Genomic DNA, 23,111 nt, shown 5'->3' on the forward strand with positions numbered 1-23,111 from the left:
TCCTTGCACAGCCAACAGATGGTGCTATTCACCTAAGATTTAAAAAAAAAATGTTTCACGGGTGTGAACCACTGAAGTGTCTCCCTTTGTTGCTGTTGTAGCCTGGCATGTCTGACGGCCCTGGGCCGTTATACTGACTGTCTGAGGCTTGTCAGTAACTGGCTAGAGGTAGACTCTGAGACCGCAGATCTGCTCACCCTCAGAGCACGGCTCCACAAACAGCTCAACCAGGTCAGTAGTACACTCTCACACTCCGTTACCTCGGCGTTAACGCTTGGCAATATATGACAATGCCATGCTATGAAGAACGCAGGTGTGACGATTTATAGCACCAAATGCAATTTCAACCACTAACCTTATGAACTGTAACCATTGGGAATAATAGCTTATGTACTAGCTCAATACTTGTGACATCATTTCCACTTTTGTCCTCTCAGACCATCTAGTGACTACCTATAAAAATTATTTAAAAAGTCAAATTTACATGCATTCTAATGTAATGACAGGACCATTCTTCATTAGTGATCTGGGGAAAAAATCAATACAGTTACATATCGCAATATTATTTTTGGACAATATATATAGATATTTGGCTCCCAAAAATTGCTACCATAGGTAGCGTTAACTAGCGCTAGTCAGCTGTACCTCTTCCAAAACAAGTGTTTTTCATCCTATAGCATGTTCTCCATCTTCTTTTTAAATAGTGAGCCAACATGTTTTCAGCACTTTTATTTCTCTGACTGATCAAAACTTGTTTTCTCTTGTCTCTCTGCAGCAGACATAAAGTGAGCAAAATGTTTGGAACATAAAATCGCAATAGAATGTCAGTATGGAATCGCAATACATATAGAATCGTGAAAATCGCAATACATACCTTATCGACACTAAGTATCGTGATAATATCGTATCGTAAGGTCCCTGGCAATTACCAGCACTCTTCTCCATACAGGTAACACTGTGCTACTGTGACCTGAGGTCAGCCTTGGCCCTCAGTCCATCGTGCCTAGAGGCAGGTGCCCTGCTGGGCTAGAGGAGGCCAGTGAGAGGGCCAGGCAGCAGGCCATCAGCAGGGCCCTGGCAGGGAAGCTCACGGAGGCCCTCTCCAAGGTCAACATGGCCCTGGAGCATTGCACTGAGACTGAAGAACGATCTGGCCTTAATAGCGATGCACTCTTATAATCTCCACCTTGCACAGCCAGAAGAGGACTGGCCACCCCTCATAGTCTGGTTCCTCTCTAGGTTTTTTCCTAGATGCTTGCCTTTCTAGAGTTTTTCCTAGCCACTGCACCTTTAAATCTGCATTGCTTGGGGTTTTAGGCTGGGTTTCTGTATAGGCACTTTGCTGAAGTTAAAAGAGCGTTATAAATATATTTGATTTGAGCAGCACTACCTCTTCAGGTGTTGACGGCAAATCAAATCAAATCAAATTTTATTAGTCTCATGCGCCGAATACAACCTTACAGTGAAATTCTTACTTACAAGCCCCTAACCAACAATGCAGTTTAATATAAAAAAAATAATATATGAATAAGAAATAGAAGTACCAAGTAATTAAAGAGCAGCAGTAAAATAACAATAGTGAGACTATATACAGGGGGGTACTGGTACAGCAGGTGGTCATATTGTTATTGTTAGAAGCTAGAATCTTGATATTGTTGACAGAGTATTTATCTGTACGTGTCAAGGTTCTGATACAGCAAGCAAGAGTGTTGATTAGGCCTGTGGTTTAGGGGATACATGCCTGGTTGATCCCATTTTACCAGACCATTCTCCTCTTCCAATGAAGAGATATACACTGAGTGCACAAAACATTAAGAACACAATCATAATATTGAGTTGAACCACCCCCCCCCCCCCCCCCTCTCCCTTTTTCCCTCAGAACAGCCTCAATTCGTCAGGGAATGGACTACAACGTGTCGAAAGCGTTCCACAGGGACGCTGCCCACGTTGACTCCAATGCTTCCCACAGTTGTGTCAAGTTGGCTGGATGTCCTTTGGGTGGTGGACCATTCTTGATACACATGGGGAAACCTTTGGGCGTGAAAAGCCACCTACTTCCATACCCCGTTCAAAGGCACTTAAATATTTTGTCTTGCCCATTCACCGTCTGAATGGCACACATACATAATCCATGTCTGAATTGTCTCAAGGCTTAGCAATCCTTCTTTAACCTGTCTCCTCCCCTTCATCTACACTGATTGAAGTGGATTTAACAAGTGACATCAATAAGGGATCATAGCTTTCACCTGGATTCACCTGGTCAGTCTAGGTCATGGAAAGAGCAGGTGTTCATAATGTTCTTGTTAGAAGCTTGATAATGTTGACACGTTTTCAGACTGATTCTCATCTACCAATCTACAGAAAACAAATGAGGATACATAATCTACATTGTGTTGCTGTGATATGCTCCATACTGTCTATTATCCACTAATATGTAGTATTTTGCACCATAGGGGTATTCTGTACCGTAGGCTGAACGACTTCACTTCTGTCATTGAGGACCTGGTCCTGGCTGTGGAGCTGAGTGAGGGCTTGAGTCCAGGGGGCGGAGCCGAGCGGACACACCCAGGAAAAACCGAGGGCCGTGCAGGAGGCGGCCCAGCCCCAGCTGGTGCTCACCTTTAACGACTTTGCCGTGCCGTGCTTCTTCCCATAGCTTCTACGCCGAGGAAGCCATGCTGCTCAGCAAGGCCGTCCAGGAGCAGAAGGAGGAAAGCGGTCTCCACATTAACAGAGGAGGTGAGGGGAGGGGAAAGAAGAGGACGGGAGACAAAAGAAGAGGAGAGATGAGGGAAGGGAGGTATGTTTAAGGGGGTGTGAGGAAGTGGAGGCGAAAGGGGTGAGTTTGGCTGAGGTAAAATGAGAGAGGTTGTGGGCTCCCTCTTGAAGAAGGTGCAATTGATGTCTGGCTCTGTGAAAAGGAAATAGTGTGTGAATATGGACGGTGGGCAGGAGTCTCTGAGATCAAGAGAGGATGTGTTTAAAGTTGCTGGAGATTTGATTTCATATCACCTTACAGAGCTTGAATACATCAATGCATAAAGTCAGTACCTATATCCATTATATCCAATTTCAGGAAGGAGTGCATCTGAGTCGACAGTAGATATCACCTCTGATATTTACAGAGGTGGTTGTGCTTTGTGCAGACTGTTTCTTCCAGCAGGACGAGTGGGAGTTTGCCCTGGCTGACAACCAGCAGGCGGAGGAGATGTCGCCTGATGACCAGGCCATCTGGATCCGCCTCGCTGTCATCCACAACACCCTGGGCACACACTGCTACCAGGACTGGTGAGTCTGAGTCTGTCATCCATAACACTGTGTATTGTCTTCACCGCAGGAAGTACCATGAGGCAGCTCTGACAAGTTCTCTGAGGCCATCAAGTAGAACCCTGGAGTCAGCCAGTACTATGAGAACTGGGCCAAAGCCCCACCGTAAAGTGCCCAACGTGGAGGGGGCCAAGCAGGATGCCATCAGTACCCTTCTCCTGGACCCCACTAATGATCATGCAAGACCCTCAACGCCTGTACTGTTTGTCTCATCCACTCTATCCATAATACTGAGCTGTTATAGCTAGGGCCTAATGTGGACCAAGGACCCTAGTTATGCAAGTACTAAGCTCTCACCACTTGTTTCCAATGCAGATTGGGGGGGAAAAAAACATGATTTTTCTAAGTATGTGAACAGGTTATTCTTTCTTTTAACACATTTCATTTTATGTAATACATGTTTCATAAAGTGGTGTGAAACTCCCACTTGGTGCAGAACTGACTACTGTAGTAAATCTGTCCCTCTGTCTGCACGTGTGTGTTTCCAGTTTTAATGTCACATGGACAGGTACAGTGAAATGTCTTTCTTGCAACCAACAAAGCAGTAATCATTAACAATGTAATACAACAAATAACATGGTAGAACAAAAAGAAACGAGATAAACATAAAAAATAAGAAGAACACAATAAAGTAAGTAAGCATACTATATAAAGGGTCAGTGCCAATACCATATTAACAATGTGCAGGGATACTGGATTGATATAGGTAGATATATACAGTACCATTCAAAAGTTTGGACACACTGTAACGGCTGTCTGTGGAAGTAGACCAAGGTGCAGTGGAGTTAGTGTTCATCTTCAGTTTTAATTTTCCTTAAGAACACTATACACATAAAACAAGAAAACCGACAGCCAAACAATACTGTCATGTGCAACACACTAAACAGAAACAATCCCCCCACAAAACCCAAAGGAAAAACAGGCTCCTTATGTGTGACTCCCAATCAGCAACAACGAACTACAGCTGTGCCTGATTGGGAGCCACACACGGCCCAAAACAAAGAAATACAAAAACATAGAAAAATGAACATAGAACGCCCACCCAATGTAACACCCTGGCCTAACCAAAATAAAGAACAAAAACCCCTCTCTATGACCAGGGCGTTACACACACCTACTCATTCCAGGGTTTTTCTTTATTTTTACTATTTTCTACATTGTAGAATAATAGTGAAGACAACAAAACTATTAAATAACACATATGGAATCATGTAGTAACCAAAAAAGTGTTAAACAAATCATAATATATTTTATACTTGAGATTCTTCAAAGTAGCCACCCTTTGCCTTAATGACAGCTTTGCACACTCTTGGCATTCTCTCAACCAGCTTCATGAGGTGGTCACCTGGAATGCATTTCAATGAACAGGTGTGCCTTATTAAAAGTTAATTTGTGGAATTTCTTTCCTTCTTAATGTGTTTGAGCCAATCAGTTGTGTTGTGACAAGGTAGTGGGGGTATACAGAACGTAGCCCTATTTGGTAAATGACCAAGTTTCTATTATGTCAAGAACAGCTGAAATAAGCAAAGAGAAACGACAGGCCATCATTACTTTTTTTTTGCTGCAGAGGATAAGTTCATTACAGTTAACTGCACCTCAGATTGCAGCCCAAATACATGCTTCAGAGTTCAAGTAACAGACACATCTCAACATCAACTGTTCAGAGGAGATTGCGTGAATCAGGCCTTCGTGGTCGAATTGCTGCAAAGAAACCCCTACTAAAGGACACCAATAAGAAGAAGAGACTTGCTTGGGCCAAGAAACACGAGCAATGGACATTAGAACGGTGGACATCTGTCCTTTTGGTCTGATGAGTCAAAATGTGAGATTTGTGGTTCCAACCGCCGTGTCTTTGTGAGACGCAGAGTAGATGAACGGATGATCTCTGCATGTGTGGTTTGCTGGTGACACTGTCTGTGATTTATTTAGAATACAAGGCACACTTAACCAGCACGGCTACCAAAGCATTCTGCAGCGATACGCCATCCCATCTGGTTTGCGCTTAGTGGGACTATCATTTGTTTTTCAATAGGACAATGACCCAAAACACACCTCCAGGGTGTGAAAGGGCTATTTGACCAAGGATAGTGATTGAGTGCTGCATCAGCATATGTGGGAACTCCTTCGAGACTGTTGGAAAGCATTCCTCACAAAGCTGGTTGAGAGAATGCCAAGAGTGTGCAAAGCTGTCATCAATGCAAAGGGTGGCTACTTTGAAGAATCTAAAATATAAAAAACTATTCTGATTTGTTTACTTATTTGTTAAACTTATTTCATAGTTTTGATGTCTTCACTATTATTCTACATTGTAGAAAATAGCAAAAAATGAAGAAAAACCCTTGAATGAGTAGGTGTGTCCAAACTTTGGACTGGAACTGTATGTACAGTGCATTCCGAAAGTATTCAGACATTTCCACATTTTGTTACATTATAGCCTTATTCTAAAATTGATTAAAAAAAATCCTCATCAATCTACACTCAATACCCCATAATGACAAAACAAAAACAGGTTATTAGAAATGTTTGAAAATGTATAAAAAAGAAAAACAGAAATACCTTATTTACATAAGTTTTCACACCCTTTGCTATGAGACGTGAAATTGAGCTCAGGTTCATCCTGTTTCCATTGATCATCTTTGAGATGTTTCTTCAACTTGATTGGAGTCCACCTGTGGTAAATTCAATTGATTGGACATGATTCTATATAAGGTCCCACAGTTGACAGTGCATGTCAGGGCAAAAACAAAGCCATGAGGTCGAAGGAATTGTCCGTAGAGATCCGAGACAGGATTGTGTCGAGGCACAGATCTGGGGAAGTGTACCAAAACATTTATAGCATTGAAAGTCCCCAAGAACACAGTGGCCTCCATCATTCTTAAATGGAAGAAGTTTGGAACCACCAAGACTCTTCCTAGAGCTGGCCGCCTGGTCAATCTGAGCAATCGGGGGAGAAGGGCCTTGGTGAGGGAGGTGACCAAGAACCCGATGGTCACTCTGACAGAACTCCAGAGTTCTTCTGTGGAGATGGGAGAACCTTCCAGATGGACAACCATCTCTGCAGCACACAACCAATCAGGCCTTTATGGTAGAGTGGCCAGATGGAAGCCACTCCTCAGTAAAAGGCACATGACAGCCCGCTTGGAGTTTGCCAAAAGGCACCTAAAGACTCTCAGCCCTCCTTTTCCTATAGTCCACTATCAGCTCCTTTGTCTTGCTCACATTGAGGGAGAGGTTGTTGTCCTGGCACCACACTGCCAGGTCTCTGACCTCCCTATAGGCTGTCTCATCGTTGTTGGTGATCAGGCCTACCACTCTTGTCGTCAGCAAACTTAATGATGGTGTTGGAATCGTGCTTGGTCACGCAGCCGTGGGTGAACAGGGGAGTACAGGAGGGGACTACGTCTGACGAGCGTCAGAGCCGGTGTAGTAGGATTCAATCTTAGTCCTGTATTGACGCTTTGCCTGTTTGATGGTTCATCTGAGGGCATAGCAGGATTTCTTATATGCGTCCGGATTCGTGTCCCGCTCCTTGAAATCGGCAGCTCTATAATTTAGCTTGGTGCAGATGTTGCCTGTAATCCATGGCTTCTGGTTGGGAAATGTACTTACGGTCACTGTGGGGAGGACGTCGTCGATGCACTTATTGTTGAAGCCGGTGACTGAGGTGGTATACTCCTCAATGCCATTGGATGAATCCCGGAACATATTCCAGTCTACGCTAGCAAAACAAATTTCTCTGGTCTGATGAAACCAAGATTGAACTCTTTGGCCTGAATGCCAAGCGTCACATCTGGAAGAAACCTGGCACCATCCCTACGGTGAAGCATAGTGGTGACAGCATCATGCTGTGGGGATGTTTTTCAACGGCAGGGATTGGGAGACTAGTCAGGATCGAGGAAAGATGAACGGAGCAAAGTACAGAGAGATCCTTGATGAAAACCTGCTCCGGAGCGCTCAGGACCTCAGACTGGGCCGAAGTCTTCCAACAGGACAACGACCGTAAGCACACTGCCAAGACAAACCAGGAGTGGCTTCGGGACAAGTCTCTGAATGTCCTTGAGGGGCCCAGCCAGAGTCCGGATCGAACATCTCTGAAAATAGCTGTGCAGCAACGCTCCCCATCCAACCTGTCAGAGCTTCAGAGGATCTGCAGAGAAGAATGGGAGAAACTCCCCAAATACAGGTGTGCCAAGCTTGTAGCGTCATACTCAAGATGACTCAAGGCTGTAACCTCTGCCAAAGGTAATTCAACCAAGTACTGAGTTAAGGGTTTGAATACTTATGTTAATTTGATATTTCATTATGGGGTACTGTGTGTAGATTGATGAGGATTAAAATACAATTTAATCCATTTTAGAATAAGTCTGTAACGTAACAAAATGTGGAAAAAGTCAAGGGGTCTAAATACTTTCCGAATGCACTGTAAATGTGTGTGCATGTTATGTGTGAGCAAATGATGGAGTGAGTGTTTGTTTGTATGTGTTGGAGTGTCAGTGTGTGTAAGTGTGAAGGGCTCTGAGTGTGGTCAACTCTGATTGTGGTCAACTCTGATTGTGGTCAACTCTGAGTCCGTGTAGCCATTTTGTGTGTGTGTGTAGGTGGCCCCTCTGCTGCTGAGTCTGTTCCCAGGCTGCTCAGTGTCAGATGTGCTGTCCAGTGAGACGGCCAGAATGGTTAAAGCCCAGCTGATGGACAACATCCAGGCCTACAAACACTGCATCCTCCGTGCTAAAGTTAGGTTAGGCTAACACTCTTTGTCCACAACCCCTCCCTGCCACGGCTAAAACTGGTCAGACCTGAATCAGAAAGATAAATAAATACCTGGTTTAGTTTTCCAGGTACAATAGAATGGAATAACCCCCAAAGTACAGAATCAAAGCTAAATCAAGCACATCTACTTTTATGTTTTTTTTTTTACATATTTATTTAACTGAAAATGGTCAAAAGGGCAGTTGCACAGATACAGATGAACACTTCTCCTGGACTAAAAAGAAGCCTGTTCAATAGAGAGTCTCAATTGGAAGTGCTTTGTAGTCCTTCCTTACATAGGCCAAATATGGGTGTGTACACCAGTCCCAAAGTGTACTAACTAACAGTGGTTGATGCTAATTTCAGATGTGTTTCCCCAGAATCTGCAGTGGGCTTGACAAGATGACCCTGTCACATGACACAGACACCCAGTCTGACAGCCAATCCTCAGAGGAACAGTCTGACTAGGTGGCGGAGCCGCTTAAAGCCTGTGTGGCACTGCAGTACGTGTACAAGCAGATCATCAGGATCAACCAGCAGGTACTAGACCAGGAAAACACCCAGACACTGGGACAGACAAACTCATCTACCCTCATGTAGTGAGGTCACTTAATAAAGCCCTTCAGTTCAAACTCTCTTTCCATACCTCTTATTCACAAAATCACATAAAACACTCAACTTATGCTTCACCATTAATCCGTATTTGTTTTAGTTCTCTCATACTAAGCAGAGGTGCACTTCCTCTGTTGGCTGTGCCAGGTGAAGCGAGCAGTGCGATTGGCCCTTGAACGGCGATAGCCTCTGCAGTATGATGGCCCCCACCCGCACAGTGGAACAGGAGCAGTCTGCACTGGTCTCTAAGGACAGGCTGTACCACTGTAGGAAGTTTGGGGGGGTTTGGAGTGAATTCCACATAAGCAGCAACACTATGGTGTTTACTACTCTTAGCGTGACATGGTGGAGTGTGGCCATAGTACTGTAGCTTGAGGTTGTCATGGCACAATACTGTTCTCAAATCCAACAGGTGTCAGTAGAGGCTCAGTTTTCCTTAGTTCCACCTCACCTGTTTGGTTTTACAGTAATTTATCCATTAGTCTAGATTGTCAGGGCTCAAGGATTTTCTACTGGGATTGTTTTGTATTGTTTATGTCCATAACTATGATTGACAGGCAAATGGAGACATGTAAAGGCCGTATGACAAAAAGGAAAAGGTGGACCAGTTAGATGAAGGCAGTTCAATGATATGACAGATAGAAATGATGGAGAAGCTGTAGCTCTATTGTATACGTTCTATTCCCTTGAGAATTTAGTTGAATGGCAAAGGTATTGTGCCATGGACCGTTTTTTTCTCTCAACATTACAGTAAATCTTTATTTTTAACAAGATTATTTAGCTATGTAAATTTGCCTGAAAATGAGTTTTTTTCTTCCCCCTGCCAAATAAAATAAAGATATGCATCAAGATTATAGACAAGTGTATAGATTGAATTCACCCTGAAACTGTAAATGTATCTAGAGTTTAAAAGATTTGAATATGTGTGGCAATAAAGTGGTTTACAGTGTGTACCAGTTGGGTATTGTAGCATACTGTGCGTGGTGGAGACTGGAGAAGAGAGGGGGTTGTTTTGAGAGAGAAGCAGCTGCCCCCTCCCTGCTCTGACAGCAGCTATAGTAACAGCTGATAAGGAGATTGTGACATTCAACCCTGTAGGAAACACCCCAGCAGCATCTGATCACATGCACTCCATCCACACCAGCTATCGTTTCAATTACTGAACATACCATACTTCATTTGGATTCATTTGTGATCAGAATGAACATACAGTACCAATTCTACTCAAGCTCCCCCCTTGCATGTATAAGACGTCATTGAGAGCAGTGGCAAAATCACATGCGGAGTGTGGCGTAGCAGAGAAGCTAGTTTAAAAGTACATGTTCATACAGTACGCCCGGTACCACCCAAATCTTCTCAATGGTCTCTGTCCAATGTTTGTGCAGACGACCACGGAGCCCATGCCCAGACTGATGTCAATCATTAGATGTGGTGATGATGTTGTGGCTCCGTTTGGAAAGCGTGGTCGATCGCCGCCTCACAATGCGATGTCGACGTGGGGATGGGGCTTGGTGCTTGGTTCAGCTCCCTCAGACAGTATGTGTGGGCTGCAGCCCTTGAACAAAGTGGTCTGGGACAGACAGTGGTCATAAAGGAGCAGAAAAGTGTTTCACCCCCACGCAATAAAAGTTTAAGGTTACCGTCCTGTCAGGAATGGGAAATGCAGCCAGGAGAGCCCAGTGGCCGCCAGGTTCTACCCCAGACAAAAACACCTTTCTCTGGGCACAGGAGCTGGTGGCTTTGCCCCCAGTCAAAAAATGATTGGTGGACCGGAGGAGTTTCATTCACGTTTGGCTAGAGACTGTTTTGTCTAAGACTTGCAGAACACGTTTGTAATCTTTGGGTAGTGTTCGGAACAGGTGACGTGCAGCTAACGCACGCCGCTTTTTCCTCCTGAAGGGAAATGTAGAATTCTTGCAGTTTTATGATGTGAAGGGCTTTAAGTGGATTAGTGCTGCTTGAATTAAGTATGTGCCAGTCAGGGTGTGTATCAATGGTGAAAGAGCTGTTCTTGTGCAAAAGAAAATGACACTGATACAGTTAGTTATTTTTCACATGAGGGGTGTCTGCTCAATTCCATACCTAAAACAAGGATGCACAATCAGATCAAAGGAAACATCAACCATTTATTTTCAGATATTTATTTTCAAAAGAATTACATACATTATAGTGAAACCATCACGGTTAAATAAAGCCCTTCCCATTGCAATAAATAAGCATTATGTAAAGTTCATCATAAAAAGCGAAAGTGAGGCTGAAAAGTAAGGATACAAAGTCAAAGTTGCTTGGTCACTCAATATAGTGGAATAAATACCTGCCGCCTCATTGTAAACATTCTAAAACGCTGCAATTGGTTTACAGTCTAGTGTCTGGACCGGATTCTGCTGCACTCAAAAGTCTGATGCACCAGATGACATGTTTGGCACCTAGGGGATATATAAAGCAAGTAAAATGTGCTTTTACAATCTTGTAATTTTCATAACTGAATTTAACTGCATAGTTCCTTTCTCAGAGAGAGAGAGCAGCAGACGAAAGGTCCCTCCTGAGAAACATTTGAAAGACAATTTATTCATCTTGGAGAGAAAAAATGTCTGCCGCCTGTGCTACTCACAAATTTTCCAGTCAGTTTTACTGGCTTGCCTCAGGAACCCTTCTCCCTGTCACTCTCCTCATGTTTTGAAGTAAAGGGCTTCTCTCCTGTTTTCTGTACAGACAGAAGAGACAGCCATACTCTTTGTCTCCCTGAGGGCACAGGCCAGGGCTTGACCTTCATGGATGATGTCTGTGTTCCTGTAACCCTGTATTGTATGACATCGTTCTCTCTCTATTTGCTTTCTCTCTGGACATCACCAAGACCAACTGACTCATAAAAGTTTATCTGTCTTGTGGGGTCACTTCCACCCATTCTGTTCTTTGAGCTTGCTGATGTCCAGTCCTTTGTGAACAGGTTTAGTGCTGCTAATATCTAGTCTGATGTCCAGTCCCTTCTCAACTGGTTTAGTGCTGCTGAAGTCCAGTGCTCTCTTAACAGTTTTAGTGCTGTTGTCCAGTCCTTTCTTAACAGGTGTAGTACTGATGATCTCCCATCCTTTCTTAACAGGCGTAGTGAAATCCAGTGCTTTCTTATAAGGTGTAGTGTTGATGTCCAGTGCTTTCTTATCAGGTGTAGTACTGATGATCTCCCATCCTTTCTTAACAGGCGTAGTGAAATCCAGTGCTTTCTTAACAGGTGTAGTGTTGATGTCCAGTGCTTTCTTAACAGGTGTAGTGTTGATGTCCAGTGCTTTCTTAACAGGTGTAGTGTTGATGTCCAGTGCTTTCTTAACAGGTGTAGTGTTGATGTCCAGTGCTTTCTTATCAGGTGTAGTACTGATGATCTCCCATCCTTTCTTAACAGGTGTAGTACTGATGATCTCCCATCCTTTCTTAACAGGTGTAGTGATGTCCAGTGCTTTCTTAACAGGTGTACTAGGTGGGTTGTACAGAGGGAGAGTTGGTGAGCTGCAGGCCCGTGTCCAAGGACGCTCAGTGGGAAATGTCCAAATGGTTCGAGACGGGGTCTTCTTCTTGTCCTTCTTCTCCTTCGTAGAAGCAGGAAAAGGTGTCTGATAGTACAGAGAGAAAAGTTTGACAAACCTTGGTAAGGAGAGTTGGAGAGACAACAAACATTTTTTGAAACAAATGTGACTATAGGAGCTTACAGCACCTTCTCTGACTAGCAATTCAGCAAGTATGTTTGTTCAACTGTAAAAGACATGGCAGCTCTGGTACAAGCACCATTGTAGTCGCTGTGACTGATTATCTAAGTTATAGGCAGAATCCAACTTTTCATTGAACAAGCTTAAATGAACTTGTTCTGTACTTCATGCAACATGTTCATAGCACTGAACGCCTGTGCATTGCTGAGATAAAAAGGGTGACATACACAGCAGAGGAGGGTGTAGCAGCTGAGCTTGGCAGGGTTGCCATCTGTTCCTGCATAGCGGTTCTTTTTGGGTAGCAGCAACACGAAGGACACAGCCATAGACAGGTGGTAGAAACTGTGGACATAGGCGTAGTCCCACTCCTGAAAAACAAATTGAAATCAATTGGTCCCCCACCATAAATGTACTTTTTTTTTATGTCAATGTTGTTCCCACAGAACAGTTCCCACAAACACAGATCTCAACAAAGTGTTTTGCAGTTGACCATCTAGTTATTGCCTTGATTGTGAATGGCGAGGGGAAGGAGGGAGATGGAGTTGTTCTGATACCTCAAAGTAGAAGCGGAGCATCAGAGCCAGGGCACCGAAGCAGCATCCTGGTCCCACCTGTTGGGTGTATACGCTCTTCTCAGGGTAGAGGCCTCTTATCTCTTTCATTTTCTGCAACTGAAATATGATACACAGGATGTATTTAGAACAAAATAGGTTTAGTTGAAGAGATAATCAATGCAATGTTGCTAGGCAGTACCTCAACTAAGTATGAACTTAAGTATACATTTCACATTGGTGAGATTATGAAATATCTTATCAAATGACTGTAAACATGACCATATTAGGGCATATCGTTCTCAGTGTTTGTCATAGCCATATTGTAAGTTGTCTTCACACACCCATTTGACAGTGATTATGAATACTGCTGATCCTATTGGTCCAGAGTAGATCCCATAGCCCCAGCGGTCCTGGTAGATCCTCACAGCACAGGTCAAAACCCCAAACATGGTCAGAGTAGAACGCTTTGGCTCATCAAAATCCCCTAAAGCTGGAGAAAGAGAGTGTGTGTGTGCGTGTGCGTGTGCGTGTGCGTACAGGAGAGTGAGAGACAGACACAGCACATGCTTCCGAACAACTGTTCAGTGGTACTGAATGCAGAACTCACGAGCTCTCTGAACATAGTTTTAGGCCACTTAACACACACTGAGGGTAAGCCATGTCATGATACAACAGCGTGCTGTTTACACTCACCTATCAGCGTGACCCAGATCGAGATGGCTGTTCCGTACACGCTGAAGTACTCCAGGATCTCATACTTCATGAAACATATGATGGAGAGGCCCGGCCCATCACACGCATGGTAAATCTAGGGTTAAACACATCCCATGGGTTTCAAGTACAACAGTATTACACAGTCACTTCCTTTCTGTTCGTTTCAGTTCTGATAGGACATACTGTCTCTGGTGGGTTAGCAGAGACACACTTTAGGTTGTAATCAGAAGCACCCCTAAGAAATGACTCAAATGACTGTACAAGGGACTGTACCACAGGAGGTTGGTGGCACCTTAATTGGGGAGGATGGGCTCGTGGTAATGGCTGGAGCTTAATGATGTAATGGTATCAAATACATCAAACACATGGTTTGATGCCGTTCCATCTGCTCCGTTCCAGCTGTTATTATGAGCCGTCCTCCCCTCAGCAGCCTCCACTGGTCACCGTGCAATGCATTTTCTTCAGTATTACAGTACTAATCATAGCTTGTTTGAAGTTGTCTACACAATCGCTCACAAGTACAGTACACACACACAGCCCCACTGACAAGCAGTGTCAGTAACACACAGACAGCCTCCATAATACAGTAATGCACGTTGTCAACATCTCAGCGTCATGCCATGGTTCTTACCGTGGTGAAGAACATGGTGAAGAAGTAGACCATGGCCTCCATGTGGAAGCCTCGCTTGGTGGCCACGCTGGCTGCAGGCAGGAACACCAGGCTACTAACGGTGGGCAGCAGCATCTTGGCAATGTAGGCTCCCATGGTGGCTAACTACAGCCACACCAACTCACTGGGTGTTGGGTATCTGGTGCAGATGATAGGTTGATCTGATCCGAGTTTTCAACCAGCAAGAATCACACCTCAGCTGAATTGATATTGATACAGGCTGTCTACAGTAGTACTGCTCTGTGGCTATCTGGCAGCGCTGGATGGTGGCTATCTGGCAGCTCTGGATGGGAAGATGTCCTTGAGTCCTTTAGTCCTCTACCAGTGAAATGAGAGAGCTGGTAAGTGGACAGGGAAATGTACACCACACCACAGACACACACTCTCACACACAGCTGTCCTGTTGGAGCTCTTTAAAGTTTTAATTTGCCCCAGGAAGGCGTGCATGTGCGCTGTCATCGTAGGACAGCTGTCTGCATACCAGGTCTGGCAGGCACGGCTGGGAGGGGAGAGTGGTCGCATGCCATGACATTGTGGCATGTTTGTGAAGTGTCGTGTTTCAGGTTGTTAGGTTCTAATTTTCAGAGTACAAACTCAACGGATACAATGAAAGCTTTAAAACCAAGATAATTCTGCCCAGAGGGTCAGTACAGCTGCATTCAGACAAAGACATGGTTTCACCCGTGGTAGTATACAAACCCCACTTTGGGTGGAGTCTCCTCCTTATTGCTAAACATTGCATCCTTATTGCTAAGCAGGGAGCTGAGTGATATGGGCCTGAAACGGTTCCTCCCCTTATCAGTACTGCCACGTGTGACCGTGTTCCCTGCACTCAGCCCCTCCCAAGCTTCACTATGGCACCCCTCACGTCTCTTTTATAACAATTAGTAATAGTTCAAGCTCAGAAACCAAACCTATCATGGTCAATGGTGAGGCATACGTTAGATTCAAAGCGCTGCCATGGGTTTTGTTGTGGTTGTATGATTGTTATTGAGAACTTCAATCTATTGTGGCAGTCACTCCAGACAGGTCAACTTTTTAGCAGTGGCTCTGTTAGTGTCCCATACAGAGAAACACTGCTCGTCTGAATTTGCCAATGGTGACCATGCAATACCAGTCCACCCCAGGCAGCACTCATAAAGTACATCTACGAGTATGTTGTACATTGGATCAATGTTTTTCCAGAGCCAATTGTGAAGTAGTAAATGTAAAACTCGCATGGATCTAATTAAATTAGGAGGTCGGGGTAGAGAGGGAGCTCTTTAAGCCTTTAGAAGTAGCTGGTGGTGCAGCAGTTGCCCTCTCCTTCTCTCCTCTCCTCTCCTTCTCTCCTCCGTTACTTCTCTCCTCTCCTTCTCCTCCGTTCCTTCTCTCCTCTCCTCTCCTCTCCTCTCCTCTCCTCTCCTCTCCTCTCCTCTCCTCTCCTCTCCTCTCCTCTCCTCTCCTCTCCTCTCCTCTCCTCTCCTCTCCTCTTCCTCTCCTCTCCTCTCCTCTCCTCTCCTCTCCTCTCCTCTCCTCTCCTCTCCTCTCCTCTCCTCTCCTCTCCTCTCCTCTCCTCTCAGCTCAGCTGTTGCACCTGCCCTGTGGGGCTGACGGGGGGAACACAAAGGGTGCAGTGTAGTTGGGAACACACCCCACGCCTCAGATTCTTGGAGGGACTCCGTAACATGAGCACTCGGGACATGGTCAAAACGGCACTCTCAGGCTCGGCTTGGGGACCCCTATTGGCTTGACCCTGCGCTCTGTCAGTGTCCTCTCCATACCAGCCCATATTTTTTTTTAAAAATTTTTTTTAAAGTCAGTTAAGAACAAATTCTTATTTAAAATGACAGCCTACCAAAAAGCAAAAGGCCTCCTGCGTGGATAGAGGCTGGTATTAAAAATTTAAAATAAATAAAAATATAGGACAAAACACACATCACTACATAAAGAGAGACCTAAGACAACAACATAGCATGGCAGCAACACAACATGACAACAACATGGTAGCAACACAACATGGCAGCAGCACAACATGGTAGCAGCACAAAACAAGGTACAAACATTATTGGGCACAGACAACAGCACAAAGGGCAAGAAGATGGAGACAACAATACATTGTACAGCCTTTGGGATTTGGAATGACCTCTGGAATGGGGTGGGCTGGCCCCAGGATTCTGAGGTTGAAGTTCGTGGGCTGAGTTTGTTGAGAGTACAATGTGAGAGCAGGGGGATAGCTAACAAAATGAAAGTGTGTCATTGTTACTTTCACCCCAGCAGGCCCATGCCCCTGCTCAGTCCCTGTCTAAACATGGGCATGGACGGTAGTGTGGGAATGTGGCAGCCAGTAACTTCCTGTAAGCATCTGAGAAAACACTGGGCTTCCTTTTGATTTTCTCATAAATAGTTCTGCCCTCTGCCCTCTAGTTCTTTTATAAATAATTGAAAAGTTGATGTTTTAGTTAGTCTTCTCTTTGAGCGCATAATTACAAAAAATATATTAGTTTTAAAGCTGTGGGAATGTATCCAAAGTACGGTGCATTCAGTATTCAGACCGCTTGACTTTTTCTACATTTTGTTACGTTACAGCCTTATTCTAAAATTGATTAAATATTTTTTTCCCTCATTAATTTACACATAATATCTCATAATAACAAAGCAAAAACTGTTTTTTTGAAATGTTTACAAATATATAAAAAACGGAAATATTACATTTACATAAGTATTCAGACCCTTTACTCAGTACTTTGTTGAAGCATCTTTGGCAGCGATTACAGCCTCGAGACTTCTTGGGTATGACCCTATAAGCTTGGCACACATGTATTTGGGGAGTTTCTCCCATTCTTCTCTGCAGATCCTCTCAAGCTCTGTCAGGTTGGATGGGGAGCGTCGCTGCACAGCTATTTTCAGGTCTCTCCAGAGATGTTTGATCGCCTTCAAGTCCAGGCTCTGGCTGGGCCTCTCTGGACATTCAGAGACTTGTCCCGAAGCCACTCCTGCGTTGTCTTGGCTGTGTGCTTAGGGTCGTTGTCCTGTTGGAAGGTGAACCTTTGCCCCAGTCTGAGGTCCTGAGCGCTCTGGAGCAGGTTTTCATCAAAGATCTCTCTGTACTTCTCTCCCTTCATCTTTCCCTCAATCCTGACTAGTTTCCCAGTCCCTGCTGCTGAAAAACATACCCACAGCATGATGCTGCCACCACCATGCTTCACCGTAGTGATGGTGCCAGGTTTCCTCCAGACATGACTCTTGGCATTCAGGCCAAAGTGTTCAAGCTTGGTTTTATCAGACCAGAGATTCTTGTTTCTCATGGTCTGAGAGTCCTTTAGGTGCCTTTTTGGCAAAATCCAAGCGGGCTGTTGTGTGCCTTTTACTGAGGAGTGGTTTCCGTCTGGCCACTCTACCATAAAGGCCTGATTGGTTGAGTGCTGCAGAGATGGTTGTCCTTCTGGAAGGTTCTCCCATCTTAACAGAGGAACTCTGGAGTTCTGTCAGAGTGACCATCGGGTTCTTGGTCACCTCCCTGACCAAGGCCCTTCTCCCCCGATTGCTCAGACAGCTGTGTGCCTTTCCAAATCATGTCCAATCAATTGAATTTACCACAGGTGGACTCCAATCAAGTTGTAGAAACATCTCAAGGATGATCAATGGAAAAAAAGATGCATCTGGGCTCAATTTCGAGTCTCATATCAAAGGGTCTGAATACTTATGTAGATAAGGTACTTCTGTTTTTTATTTGTTATAAATTTTCCAACATTTCTAAAAACCAGTTTTTGCTTCATCAGTATGTGGTATTGTGTGTAGATTGATGAGGACTTTTACATTTTTTTATCAATTTTTGAATAAGGCTGTAACGTAACAAAATGTGGAAAAAGTCATGGGGTCTGAATATTTTTCGAATGCACTGTATATTTGGAAAATAACATAGATATACTTATAGAATAGTATAGTATAGTATATAGAATAGTATAGAATAGTTTTGTGTATAAACTGTTATTGCGAGTGCATTGTGCTCTACTCCCTATTGAGAAATGATTTCCAGGGCACGTGCATACGTGTGTGTGTGTGTGTGTGTGTGTGTGTGTGTGTGTGTGTGTGTGTGTGTGTGTGTGTGTGTGTGTGTGTGTGTGTGTGTGTGTGTGTACGTAGGTATGTAGGTATGTAGTTGTATTTTGTGTGTGTGTCAGTCTGTGTCATCTGCTTGATGATGTGTAGGTCTGCCAATCTGTCTGGCTGTCTGACTTGCTGCCTGCCTGTTTGTCTGTCTGTCTGTGAGCATGAATGTGTCTGTCTAAAGTGCAGTACAAGCCTGAATAAACCTGGGCTGTGAGCCAAGAGAACATCAGAGAATTTTATGACAGCTCCTCTCCTCTCCTGCTGAAGAAGAGCAGTCTCTGTGCTTCTAAACTCAGAAGAAATAGGTTGGAATTTGAAAATATAAGACTATAACCTTTGAAATGGACTGAAATCAATTTACCAGGTACCTAGATAGCTGATATACATTTAAGAGAAATAAAACCGTTTAAAATAAAATGTGTAAAAGACATCTCACAAATGAATAGAGGTTTATCACTAAACAATTCAGATAGGTTTTATAATTCCAATTTTAGACATATAAATTATAATACACAGTAATTACGTTTTGTCGTGGATTGTTATATCTCAGTTTGAGAATACACCTTTTTATTCTAGAACCTTTCTCTCACTGAAAGAGTGTCATCTACTTAAACAGTGTATATTTCTTTTCCAACATCTGTGGAGGGGAAAAAAACACTCTGTTTTTTCTTGTCTGTGTGTAGCCTACTAACCACAATGTCTCCAAAATGTTTCTCCACACAACACAATACCTAGGGACTATTGTTAGCCCTCCACGACGCATTTCCTCTGTTTTCCTCCTCTACTTAGAGAGAGAGAGAGAGAGATGGGGAAAGAGAGACACACAGAGAGAGACACACAGAGAGAGACACACACAGAGAGAGAGAGAGACAGAGAGAGAGCGAGACACAGAGAGAGAGAGAGACACAGAGAGAGAGAGAGACGCAGAGAGAGATACAGAGAGAGAGGGAGAGAGACAGAGAGAGAGAGAGAGACACACAGAGAGAGACACACAGAGAGAGAGGGAGAGAGAGAGAGAGCATGCTTCTTGACTTGCAAACTGTGCAGTTCTCCCCCTGAACTACTGTATGTCTATCACCATATAAATCTGTGATGGCATGGAGGATGTGATTGAAGCCTAGCAGTGTAGTGTAGCAGAGCAGGCCTAATGCACGTAGCAGACACCGAGGCAGCGCAGCAGAGAGAACATGTGGCTGCTGGGTGCAGACGTCGTGGGCAGGCATGGTGGTCCTCCCTGTCCCAGCATCCGTCACTCTCTCTCTCCCTGCTGCTCGAGACATTCTAGAGACTCAACCTCTGTGTATGTCTCTCTCTCTCTCTTTCTCTCTGTGCTGCTCAATACATTCTAGAGACTCAAAACTCTCTCACTTTCACCATAGATTTTTTTTCTCTTTTTCGTTCACTCTTGGTTCATGTAGCTTTCGATATGCATATGCTTTCTACTGGAAATATTTGTTGAGATATTCTGGATTCACCTCGGAGATAGGTAAAGGCCTGCTCTGAAACTCATGACATAGGTAGGCCATTTCCAGGTGTGTTCTCTCCATATAGAAACATATGAGATGAAAGAGGGGAGCACACAGTGCAAGACACCAGCATCTGAGGAGGAGATGGAACAAAGGACATGAGGGGGACTGATAAGATGGGGTGATGGGAGGGGATGTGGGGGGGTAGGGTAGAGGGTATGGGGGGGTCGCACTGTGGGAAACAGCGACTTCCTCTGTCTGTCTGCCAGTGGAGCGAAGTGGAGTGGAGGGGGAGAGCAGAGAGAGAGAGTTGAGCTGCCAGGCTTGGCTTTGGGCTGTCAATGGGACAGAGTCCCCACCACATACAGCAGCAGCAGCAGAGGCAGGAGAGGCAGACCCCAGTGCTTGGCACTGGGCAGGAGCCTCCTGTTTTTCTAGGCGTTCCTCCCTACTGCCACTCTCTTCCTGCTGCTCGGAGGAGGAGGAGGGGTGGGGGGGAGGAGGAGGAGGAGAGGGGCTGAGGGAGGGAGGGGTAGAGGGATGCAAGGCACACACCTTACCTCTCTCCCTCTCTCTCCCTCTGCACACACATCTCTACAGCACCACCACCACCACACCACCCACTCTGACCCGGCATCACACAGCTCGGCGGCCCCTGGACTGCAGCTAGGTGAGTGGGTAAATATTTACACTCCTCCAGCCTGTCTGTGTGTTTAAGTGTGCATAAGTGTGTGTGCATGTGTGTGTGTTCATATGTGATTCTGTGTGTGAGTCTGGCGTTTTGTGAGGTGGCAGGTCGAGCCAATGGGACTTGTCTCCTGTTCCAGACCAAAACAAATTCTCACAATGATGTTTACTTTCCTACAGCGGTGTGCGTGTGTGCGTGTGTGTGTGCGTGCGTGTGTGTGTGTGTGTGTGTGTGTGTGTGTGTGTGTGTGTGTGTGTGTGTGTGAGTGTGTGTGCTGATGCCAGACTCTGTCTGGAGAGCTCTCTGTTGCTGTGGGAGAGACTGATGAGGTGAAGGCTCAGTTTCATGCTAATTCAATTTCTGAAAGTGATGTAATAATTTGGTGCTCCACAATGAAACTGTGATTTGGAAAGGTGATAATGTGTTCTGCATTGTGTTCGGATGATGTAAGTTGTTCTATTTAAGAAAGACAAGTGTTCAGTCATGTCCAGGTCATACGTATCCAGTTAAAAGTGTGAAGATGATCAGGTTTTTGTTCTCAGAGAGGCGACGGCAGCAGAATTAGAACCTTGGGTAGAAAATGTACACAATTGATGACACCATGATTGTGGCACCAGTACAGCAACAAGCACCAGTCTAAGAGCGAGTCCGTGTACATTCTTTAATATTATGTTTTACAAGAGTGAAATGAGTGAATTGCTTGGAGTTAAAGGAGTGGTGATTGTTTTTTTGGGGGGAAAAAAAGTACATGGAAATGTACCATATCAGAGCAACAGATACATAGGGAAATGAATAGAGTGGCACTAGTGAGATGATCCACCTGTTGCTTTTTACTGTTAATGACAAAGCTCCAGGAAGTTTCCCTGGTAAAGGAGGAATTCCCACCAGCTGCTCCGAGGAAGGTAGGCTGTTTGGAAGTGCCTCAGTGTGAAGGAGAAGTATTTGGTAGCTAGACCATTACTCACAAAGGACACATCAATTGCTGTTATGGTCACTGAGGGAAAACAATGTACGCAGAATGAGGTGTGGAACAAACTCGTAGAAGGCACTCTATCACAAAGAGGACTGAGTCCCCAAAGTGGTGTGTACTAGAAACAATGTCTAAAATGTCACTCATTCTGCAAATACATACCACATGCACTCTCTCTCTCCACTCCAAAACACCCGTATCCTCTCCTCTCCTTCCCTCAGCCATGCCTCTGTGTGCACTTTGTATAAGCAGAGCAAGGTCAAGGACTCGTGGAGAGCAACGGGCGATTGAGTGGGAGCAACATCAATTTTCCACTTCACATATGAACGTGAGAAGGCTGCTACGAAAAGGACGAAGGAGGAAGGAGCCCCAGTCTGGTTAAACAGCTCCTCCAGAAAGGATGAGTCTGCCTGGGCCTTCCATCCAGACCAGACAGCCCCGATCTGACCGGCCCCAGCTCCCCACAGCCTCCCCAGGGATAGCCTGCTGTCTGTCTGCTGCCTGCGAAAGAAAAACACCCCTCCTCCCCTGAACAGGGGGCCCCAGGGGGGCAGAGGGCCGGGAGGGGAAAGGGGGACGCAGGGGGGTGTGGCTAGGGGGAGACTCGCGGGGCTGTGTTTACTCTCCTCTGTGGCCCTGTGAAGCCATGTGAGGAGGAAGGCCTGTCTCGACGGCGACAGACTGCGTGGTCTGTGGGAGAGAGAGAAATGGAGAGCGAGAACGAGAGCATGGGAGAGGGAGAGAGATGGAGAGAGAGAAAAAGAGAGCGAGAGAGTTTGGCAGCTGGACACGTTCCAGCTGTGTCTGGGAGGATAATGAACTCCAGGTGTTCCAGCGGGTAGTTTAAGACACCTGTCACCAATATTTAGTGCCAGAAAAAGCCAGACTGCAAACAGGGCTAGACGATCTGTTTGCTTATTTTAAGAAGCCTACCTAACTGGAGTTGTGGGCCTGATGAGGAGGAGAGGTGGGACAGGGGGATGTGCAAGAGGGCCTTTTCTAGAGTCAGAGCGTGTGTATGTCACTGACTGGATGTGTGTATCACGCGCGCGTGTGTGTGTGTGTGTGTGTGTGTGTGTGCGTGCGTGCGTGCGTGCGTGTGTGTGTGTGCTTGCATGAACGTGTGTGTGTGTGTGTTACCTTACAGTAAACGTCTGGGGCAGCATTCACACTAAGGTGGAAGAAACAAAGACCTACCTGTGTGGAAGGCTAGGCCTTCAGTTAGGAAACTTACCTTAGTCACTCCAGCACTGAGACTTGTTTTACATGCTGCTTCCATGTTCCAAATCCTGTCTCCAACACCTGTGCTCACTCAACAGCCTGTCTTTGTCACCACCTGACTGCGTCTGACGGTTTTCATCCAAGTATACAGTGATTGCCAGTGCACTAAAAAGTCTGAAGACATTTACATTGAAGCCCACACAGATGTGGAACGAATATGTTTCCTCGGAAACACTTTTAAGTGCTCTCACTGCAAGGACAGTAGATCCCTGATATACGCAAAAGCTGAGGACTGTTATAAAAGCCTGTTTTATATCACAGCATACAGATATTTAAGTGTTGTATTCGAA

At 45.0% G+C, this 23,111-nt stretch overlaps 1 protein-coding gene and 1 long non-coding RNA gene across 2 annotated transcripts in view; both read right to left on the bottom strand.

Annotated features, from left to right (window-relative positions):
• Window positions 1-23,111, bottom strand: part of LOC145862392 (uncharacterized) — a 386,091-nt gene that overhangs the window by 42,237 nt on the left and 320,743 nt on the right. The window lies entirely within an intron of this gene.
• mymk (myomaker, myoblast fusion factor) lies at window positions 10,814-14,716 on the bottom strand. Its single transcript, XM_014160586.2, has 6 exons — window positions 14,286-14,716; window positions 13,634-13,748; window positions 13,282-13,430; window positions 12,941-13,057; window positions 12,614-12,754; window positions 10,814-12,293 (listed from the first exon to the last, which is right to left on the bottom strand). The coding sequence occupies exons 1-6, from the start codon at window positions 14,418-14,420 to the stop codon at window positions 11,580-11,582; spliced, it is 1,371 nt and encodes a 456-aa protein (XP_014016061.1). The 5' UTR covers window positions 14,421-14,716; the 3' UTR covers window positions 10,814-11,579.

The sequence above is a fragment of the Salmo salar genome, chromosome 20, assembly GCF_965601325.2.
Source record: "Salmo salar chromosome 20, fSalSal1, whole genome shotgun sequence".
Lineage (NCBI taxonomy): Eukaryota > Metazoa > Chordata > Actinopteri > Salmoniformes > Salmonidae > Salmo > Salmo salar.

Coding starts and splice junctions, on each gene's coding strand:
- mymk (XM_014160586.2), bottom strand. CDS start 14,420: ATGGGAGCCTACATTGCCAAGATGCTGCTGCCCACCGTTAGTAGCCTG. Junction 13,749..14,285: donor TCACCATGTTCTTCACCACG/GTAAGAACCATG, acceptor GTTTAACCCTAG/ATTTACCATGCGTGTGATGG. Junction 12,294..12,613: donor GCTACACCCTCCTCTGCTGT/GTATGTCACCCT, acceptor CTGTACTATCAG/ACACCTTTTCCTGCTTCTAC.